The following is a 24571-nucleotide window of genomic DNA, read 5'->3' as shown; positions in this document are numbered from 1 at the left end:
CTATCACTTGTAATATGAACGTAGCCCATTTCCTACAACTAGGAGATACTTGGCTATGTTATACTGAAGTTCCACAGTTAGCTAGCCAGCAAGCTAACCGTTTTGCATGGAATATTATGGTAAGTGTGGCTACATGCTAAATGTGTACAATACATGCATGGGGTATTGCAAACGAATTAGGTTGGTAATGTACATCGTTTCGACATGAGCAAGTTACATAAACATAATTCTTCATAACTGCCGTGTTAGTAAAATGATTGAATGTCCTGTGAATTTATAACTAGATGTCAACGTCAACGTGTGATTACTAGCTATCTTTCCCATTGGATCAATGTTAACATGTTTTCCGCTAAAATGGGGCGTGATGCAGATTAAATGTATCTTTATGATGATGCGCCGTTAGTAGGCTAGGCTACGTAAAGGCATGCTGCACACACTTGGTTGGGCTTACGAGCCAGCCAAAGAGTAGTAGCCTAGGCTGACGCATTAGTTGTGTGCCGCCAAAGATTTTATCACCATCACTTGTTCTGTTATTAACATTCCTCTTTGGCTGCTACTATTTGCGATGCACTCTGCTTTCGACATTCATTTACATTAGATTCCATTCTTTTCAATACAACTCCGTACACCAGCATCGCACTTTGCCGCCGTGTAAATCACGATTCAGTTATATTTGGTCGACGCTGCTCCATAAATGTTCATCCAGTGTTCCAACATTCAACTCGTCACACATCTTAAATGACAATTGCAGATATCTTTAATTCAGTTTTCACTAGGCAGAATGAAAGGTGAAGATATCTCAAACGTCATTATGACTAGTGCAAATTATTGTGCAAGACGTTGCTCTTTAGATCCGTAGCAGAGCCCGTCTTGTTAGACATTCTCTGTCCGTAGGCTAATTTCCCCTCCCCAACATAATCGAAGAAGAAGTGGGCTTATTTCCTTATTTCTATGAATAGAAGAAGAAGAAGCAGTCATGGCTGTAATGTCTTGTTGACATCTAAAATAACGAAAACTCGGGGACACCATGTAGTTTATTAGACCCTCACGTTATCAACTGGCTTGATCTCTGTTTCGTAGCCTACATAAATTAGTAGGCCTAGGCTACTACATGCACCAGCACCATCTACAGGAAACTCCATTCATAATGGTGTTGGCTGTAATCGAAAAAATCAAAGCAACATTGAATCATCAATTCTTGCTGCCAGCTCCTGTCTTGCATAGGCTGCAGCATTAAAAAGACGATTAAAAACTCCTTCGCCCTATTGCTGCTCTGACATGGTGCTAATTAGTGCTAATTCGCTACTTGCACTCGGCTTTGTTACGTATTTCCGTTTTGAAATAGTAGGCGAGTTCGACTTGCGGCAGATCTGTGCAGATCTGACTTGATGTGATGCATGCTGGGTTGAACACAATGCATACTGGGATGGACGCAATGCTTACTGGTTAGAAATTTTGTCCGACTTCTGTCAGCCGGGGAGGGACTTACCACCGTGACACCATGTCACATGACCTTAAAATATCGCGGGAGTCTTAGCCTGCAGACAGATCTTGCAGTTGCCTTCCACGAGCTGAAACACGCCCTCATGACGTCAGTTCAAAGACGTGATAGGGCCATTTGGGAGGAATGTCCTCATGACGATTTTGACAGAAGTCTCATGCTGCTTCTTTATGTTGGAATATGCGAAAATAAACAGAAATCGAAGGGATACCTTCTCATACGTGATTTCTGCAACAATGGTAGGCTAGCCTACTGAAAATGTTTGGATATTCTGTTATTTTCTGCTGTTGGTTAAATAGATAGACACACATATAGGGAAAACACTTGATATTGAATTTATGTGCTACAAAGCAGGCCTGTTAACTGTATGACAACAGTGGTTTATTTAAACTACATCATAAGAATTTATTTCGTCAGTCATCATGCTCATTTTAATGAGTAGGAATGAAAGTTCTGCTGTGTTTATTGCAAACAAAATTCCGCGATATCTCCCGCGAGTCACGTCAGACAGACTGTAGCCTGCCTGTCCGGGATGAGCTGCCCTCTGTTGTAGCTCCTCCCGGCTAGCCTCTGAAGATCACGTTTACGTAGAAAGCCAGACCAAGTCAGACTCAGCCGAAGTCGAACAAGCCTAGTGCTGAGGGGTATAGAGTGTCCCAGTGACGCCACTTCCATTTGCCTCCATGGGACCTATCTTTCAAAAAATTTTGAACGCCAGTCTATGGCGAAAAATAAATTATTTTCTGGTCCCGGTTGACTTGTGCCTTGAATTACCCATATGATGTTTGTCCATTTTAAAGACAAATTTTCATGTAAAGACATTTGCAGTTTGTTTCGTAACTATTGAATTACAACATTGTGAAAGATCGTAATTCCCACGACTACAAACCCATCAGTCGCGCTAGTGACGTTAGCTCATTCACAGCCACACTAGATTGTACAAGCATACCAGCAACAGGTCTTAATTGGGCTTTCCTTGCCGATGAAAATACCATGAGTCAGAGGATTAAACACATCAGGTAAGTTGTATTCGTCCATAGACTGTACATTAGATACTGTTAAGTGATATTGCAGGCAGCAAGATGCAACCGTTAACTAGCATAACAGCTAATCATATCGTTAATTATTCGCACAAAACCAACATAACTTTTGAAGTCTATCGAACAACAGTACTTTCTTGACGTGAAAAATTATCTTTTAAATTCACACACATCATATGTGAAATTCGTGGCACAATTCAAACTGAACCAAAAAATAATTGTTATCTCTCCATTAACTCCCGTTCATATTTTTTTGAAAGATAGGTCCCTTGTAGCGGAAGTAAAACGGAAGTCACTGGGACACTCTATATATAACCTTTCTGAAGGGTTCATCAAAGGAACCCCTAAGGGTTCTTTAAAGCCTAAACAAAATGGTTCTATATAGAACCAATAAGAGGTTCTTTGAATATGTTTTTAATAATATTAATTAATCAATTAATTATTAGGTTAATCAATGACTTAATATTTTAAGAAATTATATTTATTTTAAAGTATAGCTTAATTGATGTGCTCTATCAGCAACTTTAATGCCATGAAAATGATGAAACAAGACAAAGGTTTTAAGAAGTAACAAATGTGTTTATTGTAACAAGCTACAGTATAAGAAAAAAGAAAGAAAGATAGAAATATATAATTTATCGAGGGAATAAAGGGGATATTTAATCAAATGACATAAAATGGTTGTACATTTTAAGAACAGGGATGGGGATTTTTTTCTTGTTAGGACAGTGTTAGAATAAAAATATCTGAATGAATGTTAAAGTATTTACAAGAGGGGCGGGATATGATGCATTGAACAGGAAATAAGTGCTGAAGAGGTACTCGAGTGCTATGGCTATGGTCTATGGCTATGGTCATTTTCCCAGTGGTTAATGTTAGTCCATCAAGCCTGATGCTGATGGTGTCTGCCTTGAGCACATTGAGGGAGCCATGGAAAACGACAGTTGGGCAGGGGTGGACTTCCTGTAGAGGAAACAAGTAGGGGAAACATCAGGGCATGGTCATTTTAAAGTTTGGTATGAATTGAAATCATGGAACAGGAACAGACCACACTTACATCTTCAACACGGTATAAAGTATCTATGTATCTGTTTTCTCCTTGAAGAGTTCCGGCAACAACAGCAGTGCAGCATCTGTTAAGAGACATTTACCCAAATTAATCATCATGCTTAGATTATCATTCACAGAGGTCATCATCGCAAAAACGAAATGTACCATAAACACCAATTATCCCTCAACATTCCAGCAAGAAAAATACATAATACATAGTAATATCTTTCCATTCCTTCTGTGATTCTCTTTCTCAGTGATTCTTAAAACTTAAATTTGTGTGAGAGTCAACTCAAGTCAGGTCAAGTCAACTTTTTTTTTTATATAGCGCATTTCATACACAGAGGTCATTCAATGTGCTTTAGTTTACATAAACAAAAGAATGTTTTCAGACTTTTGATCACAGAAGACACCTACTTTCTAATCTCTCATTTGTTGGCTCAAGGAGGGAGGGTGAAAACCTTTTCTGGCTGCCCTCCTTCACCACCCTGATGATTCTTGGGGCCAACTCGTGTATTGCAGTTTGCAAGCTCCTGTCCATGTCTATCCCAAATTTCATTTGCATTTCATGATGCATCTTTAAGGAGAACAAATTAAGAGTGAATGATAAATAGAATATAACCACTGTTGGTATTGTGTTAACTGTCTTGTGCACAATTTACTCACTAGCTGTGGGATGCCAAGAAATGGAAAAATCTCCATGACTTTCTTTGTTGGGAGAGTCATTGCTTCAATGCGTCCTCCTCATCCTGATTTTAATTTCTGCCAAATTTGGTTGCTTCTTGGCCAACTCCCTTAAGATGAAATTCAGGTGCTCTTGATAACTGGTGTCATCCTCTCCAACTGCTTCCAGCTCTAAAACCTGAAAACAAAACACAATTTTATAAAACAAGTGTAATCAAATCAGTAGAGTGGCTGATTCTCTACAAACTCATCGTTACTCTTTTGCATGTGTGTGGTACTTGTTATTTGTATCTCAACAATAATGAAGTATGAAAAGGAATACAAAAAATACCTCAAGCGAGGAACTGGAGTGACTGTGTGATGCTGAATAATCCAGTAATTCTTCTCTCCTTTTTGCCATCTGAAATGGACAGTAATTCATGTCATATAGGATGAGTAAAGATAACATTCTTAACCCACTTTTGGTACTTGACACTTTTAAAAGAATAAAGATCAGAAAAACAAATAGCCTAATGTAGCTCAGGTTCGATGGTAGTGTCCACATAGGATGTTTGCTCCACCATTCGTTTTTTGGTTCCATACTTTTTTTTCATTTGGAGGACTGTGGAGTTGTGCACAAGTGGAATCCTTTCCTTCTTGAATTTGTTACGGAAGCACTCTAACAATGTCTCCTAGATACAAGGATACAATGCAAATTGCAATAGTAAAATTACATTATTTACACAGAAATAAAAAAAATAACCAAAACAGAAAGAGTCTTTGCAAGTAGCAGTACTGTACGTACATGTCCAGATGAACTGCCATCTCTTAAGAATGGACATTTTGTAATCAAACTCCCCAGGACATCTCCATACATTTTGTGACTGGGATACCTAAAACAGATAATTATTTGTTAGTGAAATGCATCCTAAGGGCCTACTTTAGGACTTTTTAATCTCATCCTATAATCACAGACTAGTCTCAGACTACGTTCCCTATTTTCCACCCTGGTGCATGGTGGAAAACTCATTATTTTCCCAGCGCAAAGTTTATTTTCGTATTTTGCACCTCTCTTTTTTAAATAATGCGCCAAGGGGTGTGGTAATTAACAACCTAAGAAGTGGTCTGGCGCGTTCGTACACTACCTAAAACGCAATACGCCACTGACCAAGAGAAACCTAGGAAAAAACGCCACTGACCAAGAGAAAACTGTGAAAAATAACGCCATTACACCACTGACCAAGAGAAAACTGTGACAATTCTTTTGTGTAAGCAGGCCCTAAAACTTGGAAGTTTATAAACCCCTGGGAAAATGGAAAATAACTTTTAGTAAAAATAAATCTGCTTTATATTTTGAACTAAACTTACCAAGTGTGTTTAGTGACATTATCAAACAGCACTTGAATCAATAATGCCCGTATATGTGATTTGTCCTTCTTTTTAAAGGCAGGATCTTTCCTCTGGAGAGCAGCTTGCAGTTCAGGAGGGAAGGTGGGCAGACTGAATACTGCTGGCCATGGTTGGGTCATATAAGACACAGGGGGTTCTTGTCTAAAAAGAGTGGATAAGATATGGGGGTGAAAGTCTCGGGGAATGCAGACTGGAAATCAGAAAGGAATTCACCTATTTGTTGACAGAGAAGAGGGATTACCCCCTTCCTTATGGAGGGGGAAAATATTACTTCGCCTATCTCTCGACACTTCAGGTAAATATCCCAGTGGACCTCACCTTGTGGGATATAATGTCCTATAAGAAATGGCAAAATCCTGAAGAGGCACCAATTCTGTGCTGCAGACCCTTGTAGTCTGGTCTGTTTTAAGACACTTTGAGATAACTGCTGTGGGATGTTGCTCCTGTCGTTCCTTCCTATTTTCAAAGCATCTAACTCAGCATTGATGTCGATCAGTGAGATGATATGCTTGGAATGTAATGCCTTGGTGACAAATCACAACAGGTACAATGCCCTCCAAGAAATCATGCATCAAGTCAGGTGGAAATGCTCTTGTAACATCAAAGTAGTCCAGCTCACTAAATGGACATTTGCTGACCACACCATATGTCTGTTTAGAAACCTCACTACTCTCCTTGAGTGCTTCCAGATGGTACTTGTGCACCTGAGCGGATCGGATTATAAGTTTGTCTTCATTCACATGGGACTTCAAGCACATAAGTGACCATGCAAAATCTGCACACACGTCCACTGCTAAAACAGCAGGTGAATCCTGCCAAGCTATGCGCTGATAAATTATCTGCTGAAACAGTAGCTAGAGCGCTCTTTAAATTTATATGTTGCTGATTCAAGGAGATCCAGAGCCCATCAGTGTATAAAGTCTTAAGATCATCGATAAGGGGTTGTAAAATGTCTCTATATGAATATTTTTGGAGTAATTTGTGCTTCACCAGTATGCAGAGGTGTATGAACCTCAATTGTGATTTAAAATTTGATTCAAGATTGCCAATTGTAAAATAAAATGCTGTTAGCTTGTGAATTGATTTTTTGGAGCCTAAAGTGTTTACAACTTCAAATTCATCAGTGTAGAGATGCAATCTCACAATACTAGAATATATATTTTTATATTATATACTTTATATAATATATATTTTTATATTATATACTTTATATAGCCATAAAAAGGACTTCCTTGAAAAATCTCCCCATCAGTGAAGTAATTTAAAAGAAAAGTATTTGGGGCTCTCTCACAGGTCCTTTGGAATGACTCAAAAATATCCTGTTTCTCCAAATGGGTCTTTAGAACATCAGTTATTGGTATATAGGCTACTGAAAGGTATCTTCACCACCCTGGCTGTTACTACCTAGAACCTTTTGCACAGGCTCTACCAGATGAAGATGCTGTTTACTATACTGCAGAAGTTTGTACTCTGACTGCACATACTCAAATACAGAATCGAATACTCGATTGGACAGCAAAACATCCAAGTTTTCGTGGTCCTCTAATCGGCTAGTCTAGCAACTCTCCGTTGGCTTGTGAGCTCCAGAAATCGAAACTCAATCAGGCCAATGAAATCGTGTATAGAGTCGTTAGGTGGGCTTAACATAATGATTGATGGCAGAGTTGCAACGGTTTGGCTTGAATTCCCTGCTACTTGAAAACAAATAAGATGGATGTTGCTGTTGGCGAACAGTGTGACATGTGTTAAGCTTTTAATAAGTTGGCAAACGTTTGAACTAGCCAACTAGCTCCGCTGGTGGGAAACGCATGGGACTCATAGCGCTGCCGCTGTCCTATTGCGTGCAGAGGGAATTTGAAAGACAACTGATTATCCCGCCCCTCGGACTGAGCACTGCGAACGGTGAGTGCCCAGACCCTACATTTTAATGTGGGTCTGGCTCGTCAGGCTATAATTTTGGTGAAAGAACTTCAAAACAAATTGTAGATTTGTGACAATTGTGTCTTGCGTCACTTTTGTTAAAAGATGCTTCTCCTGGAGACTTAACCTTCACCTGGAGAATAAAAAGAGCCACATGCTGTTTCAGTCCAGACAAAAGTGTGTCCAAATCATTTGTTGGCAAAGATCTTCCATTTACTCACAATCACAATCCTCATCATCTACATGTACATCGAAAATATTAGTTAGTTAGCTGACTAATATTAATATAACGTTAGTTAGCTGACTTATATTATTGTGACAATTTTGTGTTGCCAATGACAAAACCCAACACCATTTATTTGATGACATGTTTTCCTCATAGACTGTATATATAGAACTATATAAGGTTTTCCTTGTAAATGAACAAAACAGTCTGGTAATGAAACGTGAAATGTTACTGCTGCCGTATCACTTTGGATTGTTGGCTGGCTGACGTTTGATTAGCTAGTTATCTCAACTCCCTAGTGCTAAACTATCCGCTAGCTAGCACGCTAACATTGTTTATCGTTAGAGAATGTCAATGAACATCAACACCGAATACACGGTCAAAATCATTGATAAAAAAGCGATAGTTGATTTTATTGTTAGCCTGACAAGTAAGAAGTAAACTTATATTCATGATGGATCTGCTAGTAGAGATAACTGATAAGATAGTTTCTAGCTACTGCTAACGTTATTCAAGACTACACTAACGTTAACAACAAACTAACAGCTGTTTCGACAGCTGACGAAACCAAAACGCCCACAGGCGTTTAGGGGGAACGCCCCTATTTTTTATTTAAAGGAGTATCGCTTCATACAGTGGTTTGCAGAAAACACTATTAAATGGGTGATAAAAGGAGATACAAGTTTCGTGACACTTACCGTTAAAATCAAGTCCAGAATGGTTCCATAAAAATTCGTTGAAGTTCAAATAACCCTGGCGTGCATGAAATAGAACCCTTTTTAGGCAAAAGGTTAAATTTTCTTGGCTAAGAACCTGCATGGTTCTATATAGCACCCCCAATTGGTTCTTAAGAACCATAGACTGTAAAAAATATGGACAAAGCGTCTGTGACGTCACCCATAGATTTTCTGAAGAACGTTATGAAGCCGTTTATGGGGGGTGTCACTCCCCGATGCGAGTCGCTACCCGATGTGAGTCACGCATGCTCAGATTGATAGGTTTTACGGCATAACGGGATCCGACTGAAATCCATAAAATAATTAACTTTTCTGTTTCAAAAACGTTTTAGCTATCTAAGATTGTTTGATTGCTAACGTTAGCAAACGCCATTCAAGTGACAGCCTTTGTTGTGCTTGATTGCTTACTTACTTGCCAGCAGTGAACAAACTTCGTTATAGGTCAATTTTTATTGATATTACAGAAGTCTCTCGCTAGCAGGCTACTTCAGCCTCTAATCTAGAACTGACATTAGAGATTATGCCGTGAAAATGTGATGCCTTACGCTAAATAATACATTACTGCTGTTTAGGCTAATGTCATTCTGTGGCTAACAGCACTGGTAGTCGCAAAGTGACGCATGCGCGACTCACATCCGGTAGCGACTCACATCGGGGAGTGACAGGGGGTATGGGCGGCGCCATCTTGGAAAACCTTGGGAAATCCTAACCCCGCCTACCTCCTAGCCAATCCATATATGGGTAAAAGGGCGGGGCTTTGTATGAGACTGAGCAGCCGGTGAACCCGCCTCGTCGTCAGCCGAGCGGCCTCAGCTAACGTTAGGCCTACAAGATGGACTGGCACAGACGTTGCTGTAACATTGCTGGTAAGTTTGATCTGCTAATGTGAAGTTCATGTATGTTTCTTAATGCCATGTTCAGACGCTTTTTAATGTTGTATGCTAAAAGGTTATAGGGAGGGAAAGTAATCTCATCGGCATCTAGTGGTTGCGTTCCTAGAGTTTAGTGGAGGGGATGGGATTTTTTTTTAGAAAAAATATATCTCGGTGCACATTGGGATCTTAATTTAATGCCTTCCATATGTTAGGCACTGGGGTCACCTCTATTGCTTCAAGTGGTCATACCTTATTTTTAGGATCAGTTGAATTGTTTTGAGTTTTTGTCGTAACATGGTGATGACAAACTACAGTTGCATGTGACGTCACAGGTTTGGGCGCTTAATCTCTAACTGATCAATACAGAAATTTGCTTAACTGGCTTACATATTTTTGTAATAACGGAAGGTGATGTAAACCGCATGGTGATAACCTTTATGTCTGGATAACTGGTGTTGTGCTTCTACTCACATGAAGAGCTGGCAGTAAGTGTTAAGTGGCAATGCTAACCAGGCTAATAAACAAACCATGCTACCGTGAGTAACGTCGAAGGGTAAAGTCACGTGGCTTTTTTGTAGTTCGTTGATGAAACAAAAGGAGCAATTTCGATTTTTTTAAATAAGGCAAAATATGGTCTGACATTTTCACAGTTAGAAGATTATTACTGTATAGACACTGAAAAATATTTTTGGTGGATAAGATCGCTGATTTGGCTTCACAGTATTTTTAAAAAAAAATAGGTCTATGGGACTTAAAGGAGAATTCCGGTGTGATATTGACCTAAAGTGTATCGAAACATGATACCGAGTGTGAACGTATGTCTCATAGCCCATCTCGGCTTGTCCCCTGCACTCCAAAATCTGGCGCTAGTTAGCCGATGCTACCAACATCTTTTTCAATAGTGGTGCTTCGGCATCGGGCTAGCCATGCAAATAAATCACTGTTTTACACCCATTTACGAGGCTCAATGTATCTCCACACTTCATTGGTAGACTTCCGAGGGCCCTGACATTTAAAACGAGACATTGAGAACTTTGAAAAAGCACTGGTAGTTTACTTACAAGACGATTTATACAGACAGTATCTTCACGAAGTTTAACGTTTGCAGCCATCTTGAATTTAGTCACGATAAGTCGAGCAACGAGTAAGAATGAACAGCTATGATAAGGGATCAGATTCCAAAAATAATTCAGTGGAAATGCATGGATTCCAGTTTCTTCCAGTAGCAGCAACTGGAATCCATGCATTTCCACTGAATTATTTTTGGAATCTGATCCCTTATCATAGCTGTTCATTCTTACTCGTTGCTCGACTTATCGTGACTAAATTAAAGATGGCTGCAAACGTTAAACTTCGTAAAGATACTGTCTGTATAAATCGTCTTGTAAGTAAACTACCAGTGCTTTTTCAAAGTTCTCAATGTCTCGTTTTAAATGTCAGGGCCCTAGGAAGTCTACCAATGAAGTGTGGAGATACATTGAGCCTCGTAAATGGGTGTAAAACAGTTATTTATTTGCATGGCTAGCCCGATGCCGAAGCACCACTACTGAAAAAGTTGTTGGTAGCATCGGCTAACTAGCGCCAGATTTTGGAGTGCAGGGGACAAGTCGAGATGGGCTATGAGACATACGTTCACACTCGGTATCATGTTTCAATACACTTTAGGTCAATATCACACCGGAATTCTCCTTTAAAGGGGTGGTTCAGGATTTTGGACATAGGACCTCATTTCCAAGTAAGCAAGTGTGATATTTATCAGTGGAGACCGTTTTCAACACGTTTCATCCAGTCCTTCTAATTGCAGAGTTCGCAGGTGCTAGGCTAGCGCAAGGCAACGGTATGTGCTAGCCTGCCACTAAAGACAGTCTTACCCACTCCAAAGTACACCCGAGGCAAATAAATTATAACGCCAGACTATCGATGTAAATGTCTGTATTGACAGTGTTATTTCTAACGTTATTCTATCCTTGCATTTCAACGATCGCATTACATTTTGAGGGACTAGTTTCTTAGCAGCGGCGGAATTATACTTGCTCCGGTTAGTAGTACTGCGCCGAAAAGTAAACAGTAAAGTGCACTCCAATGGGGATACCTAGTTGTAGCCTTGGTAATATCAGTCCGCCGCTGAGTTGCAAAATGACTACTAACAACTTTAGGGACCAAAGTATAACTATTGCAACGCGATGCAAGGGTAGTTGTATTTCTTACACTATTCTATCAACACAGACATTTACATCGATTGTCTGGAATTTGCCTCAGGTGTACTTTGGAGTGGGTAAGACTGTCTTTAGTGGCAGGCTAGCACATACCGTTGACTTGCGCTAGCCTAGCACCTGCGAACTCTGCAATTAGAAGGACTGGATGAAACATGCTGAAAACGGTCTCCACTGATAAATATCACACTTGCTTACTTGGAAATAAGGTCTTATGTCCAAAATCCCGAACCACCCCTTTAACATTGGAGCTGCTCTTCGATAGGAACGCAACCACTTGGGGCGCTGGTTTTCTATATATGGCTATATTGCTCTAAAGTTGTCAGTGGTAGTTTGGTCTAAGATGACATTGAAATTTCTCATCGGTGGCCATTTCACGATCCAGCGTTCATGTTCGGTTAGCTTGCCTGATTTCCCCTTGTCAGGCTATTATCAAAACGTTAAATCCCGTTACAGTGTCCGGTGTTTTGCATAACAATGCCAATATTAGTGTACTTTGTCACTGAAGACCCATTTCAAATCGCACAATAGTACTACAGCATTGTACAACAACTGTACTTTTGTTGATTACCACAAGTGGTGTTGGTTTGCATTATTGTATTATCTTGTAAGTAGGTATGACTAATAAAATGTTTACCTTTCTGTTTTGGCAGTTCACCATGGGGAGGAGGCGGCAAGTAGGTCCATGGGCTCTTAACCTGGGACTAGAGGTCCAGGTGAAGTGGTTTGGCTGGGGTGTGGTGATATTGAACCCATTGAGACTATACAGTACATTTCACTTTATGTCTATTGATGAATGTTACACCTACCCTTTACTTATGCCAAACCCATTTATGTTCTTTAAATATCAGAAAGCAAACTTACTGTTGATGGCACTGAACTTGAAAATGTTTATGGAACTTTTCTGAACTGTGAATTACATTAAAACTCATGCCAGTATTTAGTTTTGTTAGGTTTTTTTTTATCTTCAACTGTCTATTGTACAGTGGAGTTTTGTTATGTTTATACTTATATTTACCATTTCTGCTGTAAGTGCATGTTGTGTGTGATGTCTGTATGCTACCAAGACCTTGAATTTCCCCTTGGAGATCAATAAAGTATCTATCTATCGATCTATCTATCTATCAAAGCAATTTGCCTGTGCTCTCAAAAACATTTATACAAATCTGTCAGCTTCAGTCAGTAGGTTGAGTTGAAGACCCAGATGCAGAAGTAAAGGTGACTTTTTACTTGTATATCTTGAGCATTACAGGTAACCAGACATGTGGACTCGAGTCACATGACTTGGACTCGAGTCAGACTCGAGTCATGATTTTAATGACTTCAGACTTGACTTGATAAAATTCGGCATGACTTGCGACTCGACTTGGACTTGAATACTATTCACTCGAGACTTGACTCGGACTTTGCCTCTTTGACTTGTGACGACTTGACATGTCTCGAGTCAAAAACTAAATTTCCTGATCGTGGACCAGTCACCCCAGAGATGCTTTCCCCCAGAAATAGCGGAGACAAGCGGCCAGTCCAGAGCACAGTTCAGTGCTGCCGCTACCCCCACATGCGTTACGCACTGTGTGTAGGGCACCAAGAGACAGAGAAACGACCAACATTTAGCTAATAACTAGTAGCTTTACTGCAAACTGATTTGCACTCTTGTTAGAGAACGTTTACAATGTCAAAATGCACCAACAGCATGTTACATAAAGATGATACTTTTCGAGTCCTCTCCATTAAGATCCAACTTGAACTTATGCTAGCCTACTCCATTTAATTGAGAACCCCATCTAAGCACGCACGAGAGGGAGAGAAAACGAGTGGCAGGTTCCAGCTGGCTTGTCATTGTTGATGATGATTGATATTTTCTTTTAAATATAAGAAACGTATAAAAGGAAATCATGAAGGCAACAAATACGAGATTGGGGGAAATTGCGGATTTATCCGGTTCTCACTACTGTTATAAACTATGAGATCCAGGTCACTATGACATAGGCTGCACTCACTGTGATTTGGAAAGTGGACAAGAATATGAAGAGTTGTCTTTGCCTTTGTTTAATGGAAATGGTGAGTCTTGAAGTAGGCCTATTCAATAATTTGTTTACATGAAGCACATTGATATGCCGATTGAAACGCATTCCACTCAGCTAGCTAGGTGGCTACATGGCTACCAGGCTCATAATTCACATTTAATTGCAAACAGAAAATGTCAAGCAAGCATCATGTCATACATGCATCTATTTCCAAAGGAATGAAAGCTGTTTGTGCCAACTTAATATAATGCTTATCATTGTTAATATTGTGCTATTCATGTGGCACAAACAATGTTTGAGTTTGTGGACTAGCCATAGGAATGGAGCTGGTAAAAAAGATCATTATGAGAATGTGTGGACAGTGGCACACAATGGGCTTAAAGTGACAGTGCACCATTTACAAATGAGATAAACAGCATCACATGTGTAGTATTTCTTAAGAAATGAATACTTTGAAACAAAATTACTGTGTCATTATTATTTTTTAAATAATATAAAAGTGTTGACCTTGGCTTCCCTTATGAGTCGCCACTGGCAGACAGCCTAATAAATTGTTTGCAGGCAAATCTGTGGCCTAGCGCAGTGAAATGCCATCAGTCAAATTATTACTCATCCTTACAGTGGGCTCCGAAATTTGGAAAAACAATATTTTTATTTGTCATGTAGCTATCCGTTTTGTACAGATTACTCAGGTATGCACATATATATACACATGGTGTATATTGTATGCGCATGCATATATCGTAAAAGATTTCAAGACCGAAACATTGAACATATTTTAATCTGTATTTATAAAAAAAAAATCTGTGGATTAGATTTAAATTTATGATCGATAGTCTAATAATGCCATTATTAAGTGAAGAGTACCTGATGACTTGTTCAGGACTTGAAAAAGATTGGGACTTGGACTTGGACTCGACTTGGCTTTGATGAGACTTGGACTTGGACTCGACTTGCCCTTCTCTGTATTTACTTGGGACTTGACTTGGACTTGAGTGCTAAGACTTGGGACTTACTTGTGACTTGCCAAACAGTGACTTGGTCCCACCTCTGCAGGTAACCACTGAATTTGTGAAACTAAAATAACAAAAACGAATATGTACTAAGCTAGTACATAGTCAATACATATTGGATCACTTTAAAGACTGACAGATGCAAATGCTGTAAATAAAGGTAATCAAGGGGTCTGCTGGTGAACAAAGTCTTTGAAGTCAGAAGCTGCCACTGCTCAATGATTTCAAAATGTTCCAGATCTGAAAACAGGACAGGCGTATTCCACTATTTGCACATGTCCTGTTTATGCAGGCAATAAGCAAAATCAAATTTGGTGTATTCAAAGTTCTGTAGAACAACCATTTCTTGTATTTTAATGTTTTCAGTGGAACAGTGTAAGCTCATATCTACACCCCATTGAGGTAGTTATTAACAGTTAGGCCAAGGTCCATTCAAATAATAGCCAGTCACTGATGCCATATTCTTTAATTATCCAATCTGTATCCAACCAAAACCTGCTGATTTAAAGGCTACTTTCCATGTGTGACTTATCAAAAGAGGTCATGATAATTATTGCACAGATGTGCCCCGGACTGCTCACAATAAAAGGCCACTCTAAATGTCTGAAATGCATTCATGTTTGTTCAGTATGCTAACCATGTCTGGAATAGACAGCTAGGACTATTGAATGCAGTAGGTTTAAATGTATGAACAATGTCAAAGTACCACGGAATCAGTACTGAAGTGATGCTTCTGAGTCGACTGCACAGACGAGAAGTGAAGTTAGGAGTCCAGAGCCCTCTCCAGCACCCAGCCTGTCTGGATCACCTACAGGGAAACTTTGCATAGACAAGAAGTGTTGTTTCAAATTTGTGTTTAACAAATAAACGGCATCAATAAGAGTTCCAGGCGTGAGTTATAACTAACAACAGTTATGGTGACTAGCTAACGTTATCACTCGTTATCAGCTCCATGTTCAACATAGTCAATGGTTCATAGTGGTTCACAATTTTACCTCCACTAGCTAGACTAATGCTTCGGCTGAAGTTATCATCTGAACGAACACTTTTCTATCTTAAATGTGACAACCCAAAGACTATATAAATTGACAACGGACTAAGCATTCACACAGAGAGTATTTACAAACGATTTGACGAGAACACATGCTTTGTTAGCCCAGTATGTTTGTGAACTAACGTTAACGTGCTTAAAGTTAGCTGCTAACTTACAGCTGTCTGATCATTGACTCAAACACCTGGCTAGTATGGCAAAAGTTAACTCACAACGGGAGCACAATCGGTTTTCACTAACGTTAACTTTATTCAAGTTAACTAAATTTATGTGTGTGCTTCAGCCATTCGGTCATCATTTTCGACATAAACTTATTTGAAATGATTTGACGCTAACGTAGCCACGTTTTTCATGTGACGTATTCTAGGTTCTATAGCTTTGTTTACATCCACCTGGTAGGCAAGGGACACGTTGAACCCATTGAACATCGTTGTCTGCAGCTGCCTCTCAGTAGGCTACATCTCTGTATTTCAGCAATGTCAACATTTCAGGCATCAATAAAGGTGATGATGAGACGTTATCCCATTGTTCAATATTTGATAGCCTGTCACAGGAACGTTATTTCGCTAAAATCGCCCTGATTTGGTGCATTGATCTGTATGGGAGAACCTGCATGTAGGCTAGTCTAATGGTACAGTAGCCTAACTTTTTTTCTCTGTTCAAAACTCGGTTTACACGAAGACGATGGATAGACTTTCTTAGAAGCTGTGGAATTTGGCCAGAAAGGAACATGTCTTCCCTCTGAAAGTTGACACAAAATCAAACAATATTTGTTCATTTAACTTTAACTGAACAGCGACAGGTTTTGATAGGCAGTAGACTCAGCAGACGTTAACGGTAGCCTACAGTTATAGCCAGCGTCTGAGTCAGCATCATGTAGGCTAACATTAATGGCGTTAAAGTCATGAATCATGAAACATATTATAACATCGAAGACGATCTGCATGGATATATAAACACCCAGAAAAACTCAGAATGTGAGTGATAAAGTTTATTAATTGTATGAAACTTTTTATTAGTTATCCATTGCAGCATCGGCTATATTAGGCTGTTATGCTAGCTCAGCCTTTAAATATGCTGTTATTTTGGTCATATGGACTTGATTAAACGGGTAAAGATAATTCATAAACTGCTTATTTCTTACATGACTGAAGCAGTGCCTAGGTTCAACAGTGGTGTTTGAGGTTGCTGTGTTAAGTTGTGTGTGATTGCGAAACAATTCATAGGATCAAATCAGTTTATTTTGACATATGGGTCAAAACTGATCTGTAGGCTAGCACATAAGCCTAGTCTGTTTTCATTTATTAGCATTTGTGATTATATAATGATATACACTCATGATAACTTGAAATAGAAGGATAGAAGATAGGTGATTGATGTCCACAAGCATGAATTTCACGAGACAAATTAGAACAAACTGTTACGGTAAAAATATTCTTGCCATGTTTAAAATGCTGCACTTTTCCCCTTCATAGCCTATCTCTGGCAATTCATTTTTGGATGACTGTAGATAGTTGTATTTTAGCCTACGCTACACCATAAAGCCATCTTGAGAATAAAAGACGTCACAGCTGCTAACGATCATCCTCCACAACCATGAGGATAGGTAGGCTAAACGGTCGTTCGTCGCCTTTTTGCTTGTAAAACCAACGGTTAGGACTCACACAAGTGGTCGGCATCCCGGTCAATATTTGATATTAAAATTTCAATTTTGAAGCTATTTGTAACTATGTGTATCCTATGCAACCCGACTGTTGTAGGCTTGCCTGCACTCTGCAGTGCCTTGCCTACCACTCTAGTTGTAAACAAACGGTGACGTAACATTAGAACTGAGGTGCAAAACCTTAAAGGTGCGATTTGTAGGATTGTTACCGAACGTTCTGTAGGCCAAAATCAAAACACTGGTGAACGTTCTCAAGACTACCAGACGCGTGCCTCTTCTGGGTTGCCAGATGTAATGAAGACTTAGCTAACGTTCATTGACCTGCAGCTGCTTTAACATTTCTTCAACCATGACGTGACAGGTCGGAGAATTCGTGCGCTACACAAGTAGTGTGAAGGACGGAAGATGATTAATAACTGAATAAAAAGGCCTAGCCTAAATGAATAAAGAGTAAGGCAAAACAAATAGCCTAGTAGCCTAATGAAACATAGGCCTATGGATTGATGCAGTAGCCTACCTTTGCAACATTATTATATTATATTATATTATATTATATTAAATTAATCTGTCACCATATGCCTAGGCTACGTTTGCAAAGAGGAGAACATTTTAATTTGATTCACAATGAAACGTTACATTTCATTTACATGTTAATAATGAGTAGTTTTGGTTGTTGTTGGTGGCGTTATTGCATCCCTTTTATGAATAAAAAATTGTTTCCTCGCGATTGGAAGCTCCTGTTGCGCATAGGCTACGCATTTCAAAACATCGCAACGTAAAATGCCACAAAAAAGCTGTTTATGAATAGGTCTTAGTGAGTTAGGAGTCCGCTAGGTGGCGCTATACATGAAATAAGTGGTAATGGGATGGGTTGACATGCCCCCTTAAGACCAGCATACATAAAAAAGGTGGACCTCCTAGGCCCTACGGTTCTCGAGATATTCACAGAAAACTGTCTCCCGCCACCTACAGGCCAGTTGGTGTATAGTAACATAAATTCATTTATTGTGTGGCCCCCCATGAACGGAATTCCACAAAACTTGGCGTGCATACAGAGGGTGTCATAATGATCCTACACTTCCAATTTCGTGCAGTTTTGACTATACCTTCAATTACAACACCTCATTTTTACTTTTTTGTGTTTAACTAGGTGACGCTATACATGAAATGAGTGGTTATGGAATGGGTTGACATGGCCCCTTGAGATCAACATACAAAAAAAAAAAGGTCCTCCTAAACCCTACGGTTTTCGAGATATTCACAGAATATCTGCCCTACCCTCTTTTCGGGGGGTCCAGTCCAGCGGGGGGGCTACAGATCAAAGTGAAAAACGATGGTTCCATGCTATCCATGTGGGGTTACATGCCCACCAAGTTTCGTGTACCCCGGTCTTTTAGTGTCCTGGGAATCGTTGACGGAAATTTGGGCATGCGAAAAAGAAAAAAACAAAAAAAAATCTGACTTAAACCTATATGACCGCCACTTCGCTGCGCGGCGGTCATAAAAACGAACAGTCCCTAGATTGCTGCTGGGCTATATGTCTTGGTTCATGTCTGTTAACAACTCATTGCCGTCAAACGCATAGCCTATCTCGCGGTTGCATCCATTACAAACAAACATGCAATGTGAACATCTGGGATTGGGGAGAGCACTAAATGCTCTACTGAATAAGCACGAAGTCAAACCTTCAAATGAAAAACACTCTTTAATAATAAAAAAATAAATAAACCGCTAATGAAGTAAACTTGCACCATCAAAAATCGTTTATCGCCTGTAGGCTAACTCCGTGATAACAGGACATAACAGGAAGGCATTTGGCTGAGCAACGGAGGTTAATATGCTCTATATTTTGTCCAAATGATGTCTGTCTATCATCGTTGCACTCGGAGAAAACCAGAATGTTTAATTTGTCCGTATCTATCCAACTTCCAGTCGTCAAATGTCTGGGAAATAACATGGCATTTCGAAAGATCGTACCTGTCAAACTCTGTAGGTGACAAACTAGAAAAAGCTGGTGGGCCGATTGGCCTACACACGTCTGCCATCTAGTTTCCACTGGACTTTTTGATTTTCGGTGCCGTTTAAGTAGTAAACGATTATTAATGCTAACCGGGAGCTAGTTCCGATGTACGCGGGCGGAGGAGGGCGTTAGATCTTGCTCACAACCCAGTCACAACCTAACGGATGGTCATTTTCACGTGTGATTCATGCGTGGTTTCAGTGGTCTATAAATGTAAATCGTTTGCAAGGTTCAGCCTCTTTTCAACATGACTTAACTTTGGTTTGACTGTGCGAGTTTGTTGGCTGTTATTGAGATATTTGAAAAAGAAAGAAATTGTCGACGAAGACACTAAAGACATGACGAGATGAGATTTTTTTTCACGAATAACAGATAATGATAAGCAGACTAGGAATCAGAGGCTGAATCGTATTGAGTCGATAGCTTTATTTTGCATGACCTTGATCAGAACAGTAACGTTTTCAGAATGTATTAACAACCTATCAAACATGATGATTTCACGCAGGGTTAGTGCCACCTCCGTAGACAGGCTCTGGTGTCACAAACTCCATTTCGGTGAAGACAAACTATGAAACATTGCCGTTGCTATGCAACCTTGACTGGGGGAGTCGCGGCATCTGAAGCGTGCGTTAGCTTAGTGCTTCTTACTGATATATTTCTACTTTAACGGCACCGACAATCAAAAAACCCAGTGGAAACTAGATGGCAGAAGTGTGTAGGCCAATCGGCCCCCCATTTTTTTCTACTTCGCTACCTACAGATGTTTTACCGGTATGATATTTCGAAACGCCATGTTATTTCCCATAGACAATCGACGCCCGGAAGTTGGATGGATACGGAAGTTACGGAGACGGGACTTATTCTGGAGAGGTCAATACAGTCGGTTAAGACGTTCGGAAAGGTTACCGCCCCCCATGAGGGGGAAAGCATGCTAACATCATACAATGGAAGTCAATGGGCGAACTCACTAGCATTTATACTTTATACATTCGTTTTACATTCAGGTGGAGTTCTGCTTGTTTCTGAATACAATAATTAAAAGGAATTGTGTTTACTTAACTGCCCAGTGTATGCTAACAACCTAATTCACCCTTGATTGCCCAATGTTGACGACAAATTTCTCTGGAAGCTATATATGATGGTAGCATCAGGTTGCTAACTGGCTAACTTTATATCGTCAGTGTAATGTAACCAACTGGTACACATTACTTGTTAAAACTATTCCCACAGACATTGTAGGAAATGTGCATTCATGTGAGAATAAATTAAGATGCAACTTATGAGTGTGTGGTGTTACGGCAAAAGGCTTAGCTTGCTAAACCGAGCTACACAGTCCGGCCATTGAAAGCAGATATACAATGAGTACACTCGAGACAGTTCTGGACGTTGAACTGGAATTAGCAATATCAGGGAACTTAATGTTACCCTTAACCTCGTTGACACACAGATAACTCTCAGTTCAAACGTGTTTGTACCGTTTATTGATGTTTGCTAAAAGATTTAATATTTTTATAGCTGTACTCAAGCTGGTGCACATCCATTAGATTACATGCAATTGAAACTAATATTTTCCCCCTTGGGGGCGTTTCAGCCACGGTAACCACGGCAACTGGGGGCGGTAACGACGATTATGACTAGGTGCCGACTGTATGTATGTGATTTGATGATTTGAACGCTCTGCTCCCGCCTAAAGTAGGATGCGGGCCTAATTTGCATAGCAATACAGATATCTCTAACGTCATTTCGCCTAGTCAAAACTCTAATTCAAGATATCTATAATTACATTTTGACTAGGCAGAATGAAAGTTATAGCTATCTCCAATTTCAGATATCTCTAAACAAAACTCATTCAAGATATCTTGATAATAGATATCTACATCAAATTATGATCCCTAACTCCAGTTTGAGATATCTACATAACTAATGATTAGCTAAGTTAGCTAAGTAACATGGTTAGCATAGTTAGCATGCTAGCATGCTAATTAGTATTTTTAGCAAAACTGCTAAAAACTATTATTATTCCGCTTACCACTTTTTCCGTACGCTATCTCTCTTGAACAGTTTAACTTAGAAACTTCATTCAAACTTTGTTACGTAGGTCTTCAAACAGATCGGGTTGGTATGACTTTTCAACTTTGAAACTTTTATACTTTTTAAACTATTAAAGAAAAACTTTTTAAAAAATCCCCATAGACTTAACATTGCCGATTGTGACATCATAATACGGCCGTTAAGCAATTAGAATCCTATGGCAGGTGTTCAGGCCACCTGCAGCCTCAGGCTTTAAGCATACAATCTGGGTCAATTAAGACTACACATCCTATTCAACTGTTTCCTCTGCCCAAAACTGTTTCAAAATAAAAGTCCTCACTACAATAATCCACTGTTAAACAATGTAACCCATTAAACTACTGAACTTTTTACATTCAACTTTTAAACTGTCTACTTTTAAACTATCATTAAACTATCTATCTATTAAACTAGCTGTCTATCAACAACTTTTAAACTATATACATTCACTAGCTGTCTATCAACAACTTTTAACTTGTCATCAACTATGTCAACACTTTTCATCAACTATGACTCCTACCCACTGTAGCTAGTTAGCATGGTTAGCAAAGTTAGCATGTTAGCATTGTTAACATTTTTAACAAAACTACTAAAAATGATTAGCTAGGTTAGCTAAGTCACATAGTTAGCATGTTAGTTAGCATTTTTTAGCAAAACTGCTAAAAATGATTAGTTAGGTTAGCTAAAGTAACATGGTTAGCATAGTTAGCATGTTAGCATGCTAGTTAACATTTTTAGCAAAACTGCTAAAAATGATTAGCTAAGTTAGCTAAGTAGCATAGTTAGCATGTTAGCATGCTAATTAATATTTTTAGCAAAACTGCTAAAAATGATTAGCTCGGTTAGCTAAGTAACATGGTTAACATGCTTAGCATGTTAGTATGCTAGTTAGCATGCTAATTAGCATAACTACTAAAATGATAAGCTTGGTTAGCTAAGTCACATGGTTAACATAGTTAGCATGTTTAGCAAAACTGCTAGAAAATGTTAGTTATGTTAGTTAAGTAGCATGGTTAGCATGTTAACATTGCTAGCACTGCTATAAAACATAGCATGTAAAAGTAGCATGGTTAGCAGAATTAAAAATCTTAGCATAACTGCTAGTAAACATTAGAGCCATTCCAACTTTCAGTTATCACCATTAAACTATTTGAATATCAACATTCATTAAACTGCTAGAAAACGTTAGCTAAGTAGCATGGTTAGCAGGTTAGCATTGCTAGCACTGCTATAAAACATTAGCTAAGTATCATGGTTAGCATAGTTAAAAATCTTAGCATAACTGCTAGCAAACATTAGAGCCATTCCAACTTTCAGTTATTGTCAAATATCTACCTATACACAGCCATTAAACTATTTGAATATCAACATTCATTCAACTTCCAGTCTGTCAACAACTTTTAAACTATTTACCTTCAACTTTTAAACGGTCTACTTTTAAACTATCATTAAACTATCTATTAAACTAGCTGTCTAGCAACAACTTTTAAACTATCTACATTCAGCTTTTAAACAGTCTACTTTTAAACTATCAACTTTTATTAAGCTATGCAATCACCGTAGTAACCATCTCTGTATTATCTGTTTTAACTATACATGATATTTTACATCACAACTTTAGCATTTTCATGCACTGGTAATTCCTTGGAATTGCATTTCTAGTTACAGTGCATGAAAATGCACTGTACTGTTCTTCCAAGGCTTTTTACAGTGCATGAAAATGCACTGTACTGTTCTTCCTAGGCTTCTTATTCTTATTCTTATTCTTCCGCTAACGCATTTAATGCAGCTTCAACCGTTTAACGTAGAAACTTCATTCAAACTATGTTACGTAGGTCTTACTTGGGACATGGGTGCTATGTATTTTTCAGCTTTGTAACTTTTATACTTTTTAAACTATTAATTAAAAACTAATCAAAATTTCCCCATTGACTTAACATTATGATTATGACATCACAATACGGCCGTTAAGCAATTAGAATCCTATGGCAGGTGTTCGGGCCACCTGGACCAACTGCCAGTCTCAGGCTTTAAGCATACAAACTGGCCCTATTAAGACTACACATCCTGTTCAACTGCTTCCTCTGCCAAAAACTGTTTCAAAATAAAAGTCCGCACTATAATATTTCACTGTTAAACAATTTAACCCTTTAAACTACTGAACTTTTTAACTGTTCAGCCATTGTAACTGTTACTTGTCATCAACTATGACTCCTATCCACTGTAGCTAGTTAGCATGGTTAGCATAGTTAGCATGCTAGCATGTTAGCATGCTAGTTAGCATTTTTACAAAAACTGCTAAAAATGATTAGCTAAGTTAGCTAAGTCACATGGTTAGCATAGTTAGCATGCTAACATGTTAGCATGCTAGTTAGCATTTTTAGAAAAACTGCTAAAAATGATTAGCTAAGTTAGCTAAGTCACATGGTTAGCATAGTTAGCATGCTAACATGTTAGCATGCTAGTTAGCATTTTTAGCAAAACTTCTAAAAACGATTAGCTAAGTTAGCTAAGTCACATGGTTAGCATAGTTAGCATGCTAATATGTTAGCATGCTAGTTAGCATTTTTAGCAAAACTGCTAAAAATGATTAGCTATGTTAGCTAAGTAATGTGGTTAGCATAGTTAGCATGCTAGCATGCTAGTTAACATTTTCAGCAAAACTGCTTAAAATGATTAGCTAAGTTAGCTAAGTCACATAGTTAGCATGCTAGTTAGCATAACTGCTAAAACAATTAGCTAAGTTAGCTAAGTAAAGTGGTTAGCATAGTTTACATGCTAGCGTGTTAGCATGCTAGTTAGCATAGTAACTTTGTTAATATTATTATCTTTGTTAACATAGTTAGCATAACTGCTAGCAAACATTAGAGCCATTCCAACTGTCAGTTATCGTCAACTATCTACCTAAATAATTTAACCATTTAAACTATCCACCTATTTAACTGTTCAGTCATGCCAACTATATTAAACCTCATCTACCTAGCAACCAATATAGTTTGTTTTTACTCTGTATGATATTTGACATCATATTTTTTGCATTTTCATGCACTGTATTTCCTTCAGGAAATGCTTTTCTAGTTCTTCTTCTTATT

General features: G+C 38.8%; 1 protein-coding gene and 1 long non-coding RNA gene across 2 annotated transcripts in view; one reads left to right on the top strand and one right to left on the bottom strand.

Annotated features, from left to right (window-relative positions):
• The window catches only part of apol1 (apolipoprotein L, 1), a 57308-nt gene that overhangs the window by 5274 nt on the left and 27463 nt on the right, over window positions 1-24571 (top strand). The window contains exon 5 of the mRNA XM_042094321.1: window positions 5701-5745. Coding sequence (XP_041950255.1) covers window positions 5701-5745 — 45 coding nt within the window. The remainder of the gene's footprint in view (window positions 1-5700; window positions 5746-24571) is intronic.
• On the bottom strand, window positions 3071-7265 carry LOC121711044. Its single transcript, XR_006032230.1, has 8 exons — window positions 5623-7265; window positions 5060-5147; window positions 4858-4946; window positions 4607-4675; window positions 4258-4453; window positions 4009-4168; window positions 3599-3674; window positions 3071-3504 (listed from the first exon to the last, which is right to left on the bottom strand). It is a non-coding gene; the product is annotated as an uncharacterized LOC121711044 (long non-coding RNA).

Source organism: Alosa sapidissima, chromosome 1, assembly GCF_018492685.1.
Source record: "Alosa sapidissima isolate fAloSap1 chromosome 1, fAloSap1.pri, whole genome shotgun sequence".
NCBI classification, from domain to species: Eukaryota; Metazoa; Chordata; class Actinopteri; order Clupeiformes; family Clupeidae; genus Alosa; species Alosa sapidissima.
Note: the sequence above shows the minus strand (reverse complement) of the source record. Positions and strands in the feature narration are given on the sequence as shown.